A 12,850-nucleotide genomic window follows, 5' to 3' on the forward strand; every position below is an offset into this window, starting at 1 on the left:
CCCACAGGAAAACAAACAATGCAAAACTAAAGAGGTATTATTATAATGTACTATGATGCAATAAAACTGACACACTTAGCTACTTACTTCAGCACTCTCAGTCACAGCAATTAATTTAAGAGTCACTTACCTGTCCTTGTACAGATCTTGATAAATAGTGTACTCCTCGTTCCCTTTTCATTTTGCCGCCTCCACTACTCATTCCTGAGGACAGACCATTGGATGCGGCAGTACCGAAGTTGTAGCTGGTCACATTTCTAGTAGTTTCACATTTCACACCGGTCACATTCCTGTAGCTGGTCACACAACAGTACAGAAGTTGGGAGAAAAAAAAAGAGGAAAAAAAACAATCAGACAATTTTTTTCAAGACATTATAGCTGTTATTAGTCCTAGAATTGAAACCTGCTAATCAGAAAAAACTAAAGCTGTCTCACAAGTTGCTAAACGCTGGTAAATACTTGATGTTCTAAATAGGAAAATCTTTATTAACAGCAGCAATGAAAAGGACATACATAAGCGCACCATTCATATGGGAACAATGACTAAGCCAGAAGACCTGAAATAGAAGAGCTGATTTAGATTGTTATTTTCCAATGCTTCCTTTAAATAGGACTGGTTCTCTGATTCTGCGATGAACATGCATCTTTGCAGGGATATAAAAGAACAACTCACGAAAATATAGAAAGAGTGCTCATATGCATACACACATGGGACACGCTGCCAACAGCTATGATAGAACAGAGAGGCCGTAGACTTGTGTGGCAAGGTAATACAGCATAAGCTTCAGAAGCAGCTCTGGCTTTCATGTGGCCATCAGCAGAAACAGCAGAGGTGTTTGGGTGTGCCAACATTCCAGTCTTTTCAGACATGAATAGAGATCCCTTTTGTAAGGCACACAAAGGCATTTTTCTGTTACTTAGAAAAGCCTAGATCAAAACCAGATAGATTTCCTAATCTACGTGGAAATAGGGAAAAAAATATCCCAAACCAGAAGTGAAATAGGGAATAGCACTAATAAAAGCACTATGGCAAGAAAATGAAGTATGCCTGGAAAAACTGTGACATCAAAGCTTATCTTGCAGCCAATCAGTAAGTACAAAAGTGCATTAGATCACACTGGAAGACACCAGGTCAAACTTCCAGAAGACTGAGGAGGAGAACTGGTCTAAACTTGTCAAATACTTGACAACAGCCTGCTTAGCACTCTAACTGCATAGAGGAAGACAGATCCCTAAGGCATATGCTCAGACTTTTCTCTAATCCAAACTGTCAATCAATTAGAACACTGAAAAAAGTCTTACATCAAAATAGGTCTTTATTCAGACAAGTATCGTTTGCCCATAATAGCCCATATTCCTCTTTCTGTTAACACCTGTCAGCTTCAAGGGGGCAAAGACAGTTGTCAGCCTTCAAGCAAGTCTAATCTACAATTGGACTCAGGCTTAAAAAAAAAAAAATATATATATACACACACACACACACATATAGCATTGGTGGGCCAGAGATTTACTGAATATTCCAACTCAGCTGTCCAAAGGGACTCTTGCCAGCAGATCATTGTGGTGCTCCTGCTCCAGAACATGGCACCCAACAGACACCAGCACCACAAAAAACACTACCACCACTACCTACTCTACAAACAAAAGGTAGGGCACTGCAATGAACTTTGTGAACACAATCAAAAGCAGTATGAGTTTTCTGGATCTCCTTCCTAAATGGAGAAGTAGAAAGGAGTTCTAACAAAGATAATTCAGAACAGTTTGAAAAAAACATAATTAAAACCCAGCACCTGTTTGCACCTGTACCAGAACCTTAAAGCCAGTCGCTTCCACCCCTAAAAAGGTGGTGGTTGTGAAGTCGAACTTTTAGATGCCAAAACAAAAACGTTGAGGTCTTTCTGCAAGCCAAAGAATGCCCACGGTCACATAAGAATTGCTTGGCAGATGAGCAGAGTCAGCAAAATTCCCTGCTACTGTTCTTTGAAAAGAGCAACCCCCTAAAAAGGCAGGGTGCAAAATGTCCTAACTCAAGCGTTATTACCCCAAACACCATTTGCCCAGAAGGGAAAGCCATCAATATTATCTGGAGGATACCTCATCCTAACCCTAACGAACTAACTAACTAATTAACATCCTAAACCAAGAAAGCAGTATAACACAAAGCAGTCTCCTCAAGAAGAAATTCAATTAATTCTTCCGGATTTTTTTTTTTTTTATTTTAGAGATGAGTTAGCATTTGGCCTCAAATGATTCTAAAGAACACATGGTCTTCATGTGAACTCAGAGCAAACAATTAACTTCATCATGAAAGGAGCATTAAAAAAAAAAAAATACTAATAAATCTTCTTCCAGGTTTTTGCTTAAAAAATAAAGAAAAAAAACCTGTGACTCACTTCGCCTACTTTACCTTCGAAAGAATACTTCAGAAAGAATCATTCCATGAGGACAGAGCTTTCAAACTCCAAGCAATTAAATAGCTAAAACTAATAGCTTTTCCCCTAGGGAACATTAAGAGGGACAAATTGTTTTGTTATAAATAAACTGACATATAAACTATGAAATATCTGTCAGAGCAAAATTTGTAACACTAAAGATTTAGTTAAACTACAAAACGATCCATATTTCCTATAGAAGGAAAAAATTAGGCCTCCAAAAGCACAGATCCTTTCCATGGATACAGCATTATAGCACGCCTTGTTTCCCATCTTCATATCCTACTCGGAAGATAAACTTGGGATAAAAAGTGGTGTATCAGTGATGTATCAGTCACTTTATTATTGTTCATCTTCATTCTTTTCATAAAAGCAACAATTTTCTCAAAGTTACACCGATCTTCAAACACAATCTGGACTTTGCTGTTCCCTCAAAATACAAAATTTTCATTGCATTTCCCATTCCTTTTACTGAGAACTGTCACCACCTTTCCAAAAAGGCAAGCATCTAGACTGTACTGAAAAGGAGATTTCTTTCTTCCTTCAAGTAAGTTTTAAATGAATACATGTCATACCTTCCAGATTGTTCTGCTTGCTGTTTCACAGGCAAAGTCTTCTCTCTCATCCCCTGCAAGTTAAATTTATTTCAAGATTTAGCTGAATATATACAGAATACACAAAGTACCCAAAACCATTTGTGTTTTTTTGTGTTTTTTTTTTTTTTTAAATTATTATTTATTTTTAATTTTATAACACTGAATACGCCTCACCTACTTAACCTTGTTCCCTAATTCAGCACTGTGGGTACAGTTCAGTTAAACTTTGGGGCTAAAGTGAGCATCACTGCTTCACTCAGCACTGAGGACAAACTGATAGAACACTAAATCAAATTTGTCAAATTCTCTACCAAAGAAAGTAATTATTTTAAACAACATGACAAAAATTGTGTACATGTGGGGCCAAGTTTTCATCAAAACTTGTGTTTACCAACCCCGTAAAAGGGACATACTTTTCTGTTTTCTATCATTTATCAACAAACAAGCAAAGAAAACAAACAAACAAACCTCTACCTCCCCTAAAAACTAAGCAGTTGCTGCTACATGTGGTCTAGAACTTCACCAAATGGAGATTGTGCTGGCTAAACAATACAGAGATGGAAAGATTTAAAAGCAGTAAGTAACCAGTATTACTGTTCACTTTGATTTCCTGCCTAAAAAGCCCATACATTTAACACGTCATCATTTGTACACTCAGACTGATACTGGAAACATGGGTGTTTTCGCAGAAGGAGATGCCAATTTAATTTTATGGAAAATTTATCAGACTCCATCTACACCAAAGCAATCAAAAACGATAACTCAGTGCATTGTCAGCTCTCACTTGGAGCACATAGCTCACCTGAAATAGTTTACACAGAACATGAGCATGTTTCATCAGTGACAGCTTTGTGTTCATGAGAATACAAAAGGAAAACATTTCTGTCTTTTAATATTCTTTCACTGAGCACAGGATGACTCAATAGCACATCATGATATTGTGAAAACAACAAGACACTGAGCATTCCAAAACCAGAATTAAATCCATAAAAGCTCAATCTATTTCACAATGGTTCCCACTGCCTTAAAGCTCGCCTCAAACATACTATCAGTACTTTTTGCAAAGGTAGTATAATAATTGGTTTGAGAAACATTCCAAGATTGTAAAAAAAAAAAAAAAAAAAACAGGCACATAAGGACTCGAAAATGTACTTACTTGGTACTTTGTGTCTACTCTGTTGCAAATTTTGCTGGAATCAGGAGTTGAAGTCTTTGATGGTTTAGAATACTGGACCCGATGCATTGAATGAGGGTTTACCCTTGGTGTCACAAGTCTCTTTACAGGTGGATGCTGGGACTCATTCTGGGAGTCCAGCTTTGAAAGGGAAACAGCAATCAATTTATCCTTACGTCTACCCAAAATAATTCCAATATTTATTGATGAAAACAAATTACAGAACTATAAAGCTCCCATCGGTCTTGGCACTCTGTGAATACAATTTGAAAATTCTAAAAACCATTCAACCTATAGAGGGAAATCACCAGAAAACCAGTAACAAAATCCATAAAGCTATATTTAAGTAGCCAAAGTCTGACTGAATTCCATTTCAAAATTTGGCAGTCAGCTTCGTAGACAAAATAATTCATGCTACCATAATTAAAATAACTCATGTTCCTATATGTTCCTATCTTTTCCTCTGCCCACACTGATTTTTTTTTAATAGCTTAATTCATTAATTTAACATTCAAAGCGTTAAGCAACTAATTATACAGGCTTCTGAGCTTCACATTCCCTACATTTTCCCCCTTCAAAGTTACACAAACAATAGAACACATTCAAAAAAAAGTTGTCGATCTTACAATAATCTCATTCATTAGAATATGATCCAATGCTTTAGATGTGCATTTAGATGCACATCAAGTAGTGGGTTTGACTTCATTTTTCAACACATTTTCACAGACCAGAGTTAATTTTTAACACAGACCACTGCATGTTCTGCAGAACTGACTTAACTGAACTGTCAAACAGAAAACAAACCCTGAAGGCTAAAAGATTTACCAATGGCTCCACCTGCAGTCTTAAGGATCAGAAGATACAGTCTTAGGAAGTATGCTATTGTTCAAATCAATACCAACAGAAAATTGCTTACATTGCAGCTTTAGTTTCACAGTATCTCCCAACTCTTAGTAACAGAATTCACACTACCTATGAAGTGTATAAAAATATATCTTTCTAAAAATTATTACATTCATTCTGAAACCTTGAATAAAATACGTTTTATGTAAGCTCACAAATCTGCTTTGAGTGAACGATAGTTCACTGCTGGTTTAAAGGTAAAAAAGAAAAATATTAATTCCCCCAGTTAGGCATTTAATATACCAAGAGCTATTCTGCCTGGTACAGTTCCTTGAAATAAGAAAAATACCACATCACTGCTACCCACTGCAGAAGTTTAGCCTGAGTGCACAAGTGTTCTGTCAACCACACGTTCACTTCAGCAGGAAAACACACAATCATCTCCTTCGCAAATAATTGCTTCTCATCAAGGGCTACCCTTCTCCTGCCAAGCATTATGAATTCTAGTATTATGAATAGACAATCTATCTCCTTCTACCCAGTGACAGCTGCGTGCAACATTCATTTAGTGGCTGAAAACTTCAGGCTTTCGGTTGCAAAGCTGGCAGATCTTTCTTAATGCCTTATCACAGGTGTATTTCTATAATATAACTGAGAGTTCACACCAGATTTGTTTTTAGTTATTTGGATAATATTTATGATATACTTCACTCCTCAATGCCTTTGTAATTTGGCATATGGTGAAAAGATGGCACAGGAAATCTGAGATGTTTGCAAACTCTGAAGTGATTGTAAACTTAATTATACATCCAATCAAGGAATTAGCACAGAAACTTCTTGAGACATTGTCCCTTTTCTCATTAGAACAGAAGATGAAGAGTGTGCACATCCTGTTCTTTCCTTCAGTCACCTAATCTTAAAGCGGTCATTTCAGGGTTTTGCAATTTAATAAACCCAATGATACCCCTTAATTAAAGTCACCAAAAAAAGATGACTGGTTTTCATTTTTTAAACAAAATGAAAGGAAATCATGCTTTACCACAGCATTATCACCAATTCTGTGCTACCTCCAAATAGGAATTCAGGAGCATAAGATTTATAGTGTCAGAAATTAACAATTTCCCTTGTTTTTACCTTGAATGGTGATAAAAAGCAGAAAAATAGTTTGCTGTGCCCAAATGAACACCGAAGTCCGTACAAAGTCTATATGACCAGTCAATCAGTATTTTTCTGTTTGTGATCATTTCTTCAAGAGAAAAAATTTCCTCAACAGGAATTTTAATATGCAGCTTCACCCCGAACTGGGGGACAAGATACAACTACTTTGTGTGTTCTAGAGTCGTTGCTCTCAACTTACAAAGATAACAAATCTTAACGTGAGTAATCTTTACAGCCCTTCATCTCTTGTAGATAGATGCCAATATTAACTTGATTAGATGCGTATGTTGTCATTGAGGTTTGAGAAAATTTTTCTAATAGTGATAAAGCATTAGAAAAGTTATCTACCTCATCTTAAGACATTATTGGTTCTTACCTTTCTTCGTTTGGGCTGGAGGTCAGGAATATTCAGTTCATCTATGTCTGGAGGCTAAGGGAAAAAATAAAGCCTAAATGTTAGAGGGCTTTTTTTTTTTTTTTTCCTGAGAGAGGGGGTTCCCTGCAATAAAAATATGGAGGTTCATGGTCAACTTACAGAACTCAGCGGCAAAAGAGGTGGCATTCTTTTAGCATCCTGTTGAAAAAATAGTGCAATAAATTAAACTCGACACAACATAAAGAAGAACAGTTTTATCTGTATCTTTTGATGGCACATTTACTAAGTTTTATAAACACATGAAGCAAAAACGGATTAAAAGAAGTGCTATTTACCATCAAAGGGCTTGACAGCTTCTCCATTGCCTCCAAGATGCACCGTGCTGCGGTACTTAAGGTAGCGTGGGACTGCACTTTTTCTTGTCTAGCTCTCACTCTCATTTGTACCTGGAAAATTAGCATTTTAAGTGTTACAATGGCCAATTCTGAGTTAAGGAGGCATGTATTTTATGTTTCAAGGCTACACTGATGATATAACCAATATATTCTGATGACAGAGAAAAACGCAGTCACTGGGAGTTCAAGCCGTAAAGAAGAGTACATTCTGAGTACAACGAAGTTTACCTTGGGCCTCAGTGCATCTTGCATGTGCTTGTTGCACGAGTAATAAAAGAAATCCATACTTGTAAAAGGTCAAGACGGATGATGCTAGGACTGCTAAGGCCTCCAAAGCAGTAATCAGGGAAACAGAACTCAAGAAAAGGCTTGTGGTACAGAAAGTACTTTCGGTAACAACACAGACCTCAGAGTTTCACGATGGTGTAAGTGTACCATCTTAAAATCAGTGTATACAATCATAACCAGGAACTAGTTTTACTTCTCTCTTGCTTCCTCCCTTCCCCCAAGATTAAAGTTGGCTGCAAATCTTTGTTTTAAAAGATAAAGACCCGCTTTAAACTGTAACAGATCTAAATATTACACTGAAAAAGTAAACTGTTTATTTGCACCACCCAACTTCAAGTATCATTCAAAAACTTCCCTTGGTGTGACTTTTTTCTTCCCACGTTAAACCCCTCTGTGCTTATCACACGATGTGAAGACAGGAAGCAGACCATGCAGCATATAAAAACACAAGTGAGACTCACAGAACCACAGAATGGTTACGGTTGGAAGTGACCTCTGGAGATCACCTGGTCTACCCCCTGCTCAAGCAGGGCCACCCCAAGCAGGTTGCCCAGGACCATGTCAAGTCAGCTCTTGAAGATCTCCAAAGAGGGAGACTCCACAGCCTCTCTGGGCAACCTGTGCCAGGGCTCCATCACCCGCACAGTAGAAAAGCATTTCCTGATGGTCAGACAGATCCTCATTTTGTTTGTGCCTGTTGCCTCCTGACCTGGCACTGGGCACCGCTGAAAACAGAATGGCTCTCTATGCTCTTTGCACCATCCCTTCAGGTATTTACATACATCAATAAGATTCCCCCCCCGAACCTCCTCTCCTCCATGCTGAACAGTCCCAGCAGTCTCGGCCTCTCCTCAGAGGAGAGGTGCTCCCAGACCCTTGATCATCTTGGTGGCCCTTCACTGGACTCTCTAGTACATCGCTGTAATCCACAGCAAGCAGCAATAAGCAAGCTTCTCTCTCCTTTAAAAGCCTAGTATTTTGGTTCCTCTTTTTACCATAATCCAGTAATATTGTTAGAAAACAAAAATAGCTGACCAAAGAGGGTTCCCAGCTTTGAACCACAAGTTTTCAAGGTTTCCCGTAAGTGAGGTACTGCCCTTGTTCCATTGCAGAACTGGACTGTCAGAACAGATCCAGCAAACCCATGTTTTCATTTCCTTAAAATTCCTTTTGATTTATTGATAAAAGTCAAATTGATTTAAATACATTCCTACCAAACCCGATTTGACTTTCCTTTTCGATTCAGCTCTAGCTAATCAGAGTTGTCAGCAGTTTTTATTTGCTATTTCCAAGAACTCTTGGGGGCAAATAACTCTCTTCAAGAACTATATGAATCATTCAAAATAGAAAGCATGTTACTGCTTATCTTGGGACTGCATTTAGTCCTGCATGCCTCTACGTAACAGAAGAGCAAAGGATCAGCAAAGTTAATTTTAGATATTTTTAAAGAGCGCAGTTTTATACAACATATTCATAGCATGAGTGCAGGCATGCTTGGAAAAAAAGATCCACAGATAAATATTAGCCAGGTTTGACTACTGTAGCTTTTGCTACTATAAACACAAGTTTTCAAAGTTATGCTGCCATTGTTTTTATTTACATTAAAATAACATGATGCAATGTAGTCAGAGGCAGACAATGGCACTCAAATGGAACTTCTTGAAAGAAATAACAACAGAGGAAACCCTGACTACCAACAACTAGCCTAAATTGTCATTCTTGTTCTTTCTGACAAGTATTACCTGTGGTAAAAACTGTTAAAAAAAGAACTTAACCCGAAATCAATCTGTTCTATTTTTGTAGACAAAGAGGGCAGAATAGCAACTGTTACCACATATTCAGCTCCCTGCTCAAAGCTCCTTTGGCAGTGCTGCTTTTTTGTTTCCATCACTATTTCCCATTACCCTACTTTTCTCATACCCGATAAGGCTGTACCATCGGCGGCTTTGATTTTACAGCTGCACCACCATAGGCCGTCTTTCCAGGGTAAAATGGAGAATACCCAGGCTGGTTTTTCTTACAGTCAGATGTGCTTCCGCGTGCCTACAGAAACACAGTACGGTAAGTGGATAGAAAAACAGGTACACATTCAAACTGATTAAAAGAAAGACTGCAGTACTTACAGAACACACTCCTCCAAAAACAGATAAACTGAATGCAGGTTTCTTAGAGCTAGCTGCAGAATGCTGCGAGAGGGAATGAGTTCTGTCAGCTTCTGTGGTCCAGAGCAGTGATGAAGAAGTATTTTTTAAAACTCCAACATCTGCCAAAGTGACATATGTTAGATGTAAACGTCTCTAGTACATACAGAACTTTAACAATAAAGATCACACTAATTCAAGTTCTTCAATACACAAAAATAAATGTGGCTTCAGCTCCTTTAAACAGCTTCATGTACAGACTGAAAATCAAGTATCAGCTACAAAATTGAAAACTGTTCACTGAGCTGCAAGTAGTTTTCAGCAATCTTAACAAGTTAATACTGTGCTTCCAATGCAGAAGATTTTTTTTCCCCTTTTGCGCTAAAATAAAAGAGAACTGCATAAACATCAGTGCATTTGTACAGACAAAGCTTTTTTCTATGTTGGTAAAAGGCTGGAGGCCAGCACAGATCATAACTGCACAGGTTTTACACCTGGAAGATTCCTAGAAGGCTGCTCTAAGAGTTAACGATCTTCTTCCCATATATGTTTTACGACGACACACCAGAAAGTTGTAGTGCACTCAGGTTATACTGCTAAAGCCCAGCAACTCTACTCTCAACCATACAGAAGTTCTCTGAAAAACCTGCTGAAGACACTTCAGTCCCTGTCTATCTGGGGGACTAGAAAAAGCTGCAAACCTGCTGTTTGCCCTTTCAGTGAGAAGACCTAGGTACCAATCTACATCGACACAATGCTTATTTTTTATTTTAAAATGGTGTGCCTTCCTTAATGAATTTGGCAAAAGACATTAAAGTATTGACAGCTGAAGCCTTCTACCAAGAAAGGTCAAAAAAACAGCCCACAACTTGTTATGTCAGAGTAGTTTTCTTATCTTCTCCTACTAAAACACAGGAAAACATCTTGTGATTCTATTTGTCACCTACAGTTATTCACATTTAACCAGCTGTCTGTTAGATATTCTGAGTCACTCTTCCTTCTAGACAATCATCCTAGTTGTCAAGCTACAGCAAGTCAGCCTGATTTCCTACCATCCCAGTTCAAAATTTACATATAACCTAGCTGAAAGTGTGTATTTCAGCATCGACTCTTTGTAACATCAGGGTATCACAAACGTATTCCAAAGCAGGCTTCTATTAAAAAGGTGATAGGATTATATACTTCTAAAACACTAAAACTTAAATTTAATTCTTGCATCCAAAGCTGACATTCTCCTATTTTGTTTACTAAGGTGATGTGGAATATTAAAGAACGCAAAGTACTTCACATTAAAAAAAAGTCAATTAAACAGGGAACAGAAAAATCACCTTTGTCAGATGCTCTAGAGGAGAAGCCACTGGTTGTTGACATGTTGTCATCGTCTTGTTGAGAGGTAGAATCTTTGATTTCTTTTATGAAAGAGAGTCCAGGACTGCCAATGCCAAATATTGAAGATGTCGAGGGCTGAGAAGGTGAGACAGAAGAATCCGACATGGTATAATTCAAATGACTCCGATGAAGAGCGGGCCTTGTTAAGGCAACTGGGTAGTTCAGTGCTGATCTACTTGTGGATGGTTCTAGACAAGAACAGGGAGATAATTAGCTTTGCTATAGACAAGCTCACAGAAGCCAAAACCTGTTTCCTATCAACAGCCATGCTATTGCCAAGTTCTAAGCGCAAAAATAGAGAAGCCAAATTTAACTTCTTCCTCACCCAGATACGGTTTCATCTAACTGTCTGGCTACAACAACAACACTGCTTGCAATACTGAGTATTAATGTTGCATTCAGAAGAAGTTAACTATGAGGTTTCACAACACCAGATTCCGACCCCGTGTTCAAATGCTCTAACACTGACTTGGCCTTTCACTAAGTCAAACACACATACTCCTCCTCGCACGTACAGCTTGCAATAAGCTTTACAAAATTTGAGATTACATGCTAAGTCACAGATAACACTGCAGCTTATATAATGTTGGAACAAAGGTCATTAATCTGAATACACAGCATGAAAATGAACATTTGCAGTACTTTTTTTCCCAAGTTCTACCATATCAGCTCATGTTAGAGGCAAAACAGTATCTCCTACCCATTAACTACTGGGATTTTGACCCAAGGGACAAGTACGTTGACCCAAGTAACCAGATGAACATTTTTTCCTCTTGAAGCAAAGGGTCTGCAAACAATGCCAGTGGCCTGATAAAAGCCTACAGTCTCCCCCAGGAATCTGGGCAATTAAAATGACTTTGCGCCACTATCCTCTTGATGCTCGCACTCAAGCTTAAACTAGTTAGTTCAATCTTCATAACCACTGCAGTACCACTAATTAGTTCTCCAAACCATGAGCAGATTTTTAGAACAGTACCGTTTGAGATACAGAAAGTTATTCGGGCTGAAGGCCACCTAAGCAAGGAATATAGGCTCCAGCACATTGATACCTCAGAGCTGAAGAAACACATTTGTTTAAAAATGAAGTAATAATTTTAAAAAAATATCTTATTCTTAAGCATAGCAAGTAACACTCACAGACAGCTACATAAGCTACAAAAGGTTCTAGGATGTCCACCTGCTCCTGATCTCCTGGAGTTAGTAAGCTTCCAGTGCAGCTGTTCTTACTGAAAGCTCCTTTCACACAGTTACATAGAAAAGCCAACATGTGTTCCTCAGTCATGAAGACCTTCTCTATTCTTCTATCCAAACTTATTCCCAAGCTACAGCTACACAGAAAGCAATCAATCTCCTTGTTTACAATTAGATGAGTTTGGAGGCAAAGATATTACCTCATTATTTTTTGATTCTGCCAACAACAGAAGCAACTGACTTTCCAGTTTACCTATGGTTATCTACGCACACTCAGACAAAACTTCTTTACTTATTAAAAGCTGAGTTCCCCAAAACAGCTAATTTAAGAGAAACTCAAGTAAGAGTATGTGCAGATTTATACAATAAGACTACAGTAACAGTGAGAGGCATCGGATATAAGACAAATTAATCTTTTGTGCAGTAAAGGGGTTACAAACCTCGTTGCCAACAGTCCAAATACCTTTTCAAAGACACCCCTTCCCCCCGCGTAGACCTTAAGGTTATTGAATATTTTAAGGATAATAATGTCATAAACCACATCCATGCACAAGTTCCCTAGTTCTCCATTAAGTTAACAAGGAACTTTACTACATTGATCAAAGCCCAAAACAAAACAAAAAAGTCAGGACTCGAGATGGAATTTTCCTGTGCCGTTCTAGCATCTATTATTTTGTTTTGAAGACTGCAAAACAAATTAATTTTTTAATTGCCTTACGCAATTAGATTTTCATTCCGTATCTTTTAAAATATGGAAAATGCAACCTAGCACACTTGCAAATGAGTTATTTTCAGCATTTAGCACCTGGCTAATAGAGTATGTAAAGTTAACTGATGCCTTCCAAGAGCATAAGATGTATGCTTCGT

At 38.0% G+C, this 12,850-nt stretch overlaps 1 protein-coding gene across 7 annotated transcripts in view; it reads right to left on the reverse strand.

The window, feature by feature from the left end:
• Positions 1-12,850, reverse strand: part of NUP153 (nucleoporin 153) — a 41,422-nt gene that overhangs the window by 15,463 nt on the left and 13,109 nt on the right. For all 7 annotated transcript variants that reach the window (XM_084282840.1, XM_084282844.1, XM_084282843.1 and 4 more), the window contains exons 3-11: positions 10,732-10,980; positions 9,386-9,525; positions 9,183-9,305; positions 6,915-7,025; positions 6,739-6,777; positions 6,580-6,633; positions 4,185-4,343; positions 3,008-3,060; positions 131-296 (exon numbers count right to left, since the gene is read on the reverse strand). In XM_084282840.1, coding sequence (XP_084138966.1) covers positions 131-296; positions 3,008-3,060; positions 4,185-4,343; positions 6,580-6,633; positions 6,739-6,777; positions 6,915-7,025; positions 9,183-9,305; positions 9,386-9,525; positions 10,732-10,980 — 1,094 coding nt within the window. The remainder of the gene's footprint in view (positions 1-130; positions 297-3,007; positions 3,061-4,184; positions 4,344-6,579; positions 6,634-6,738; positions 6,778-6,914; positions 7,026-9,182; positions 9,306-9,385; positions 9,526-10,731; positions 10,981-12,850) is intronic.

Source organism: Netta rufina (genome assembly GCF_964035555.1).
Source record: "Netta rufina genome assembly, chromosome: 2".
In the NCBI taxonomy this organism is placed as follows: Eukaryota; Metazoa; Chordata; class Aves; order Anseriformes; family Anatidae; genus Netta; species Netta rufina.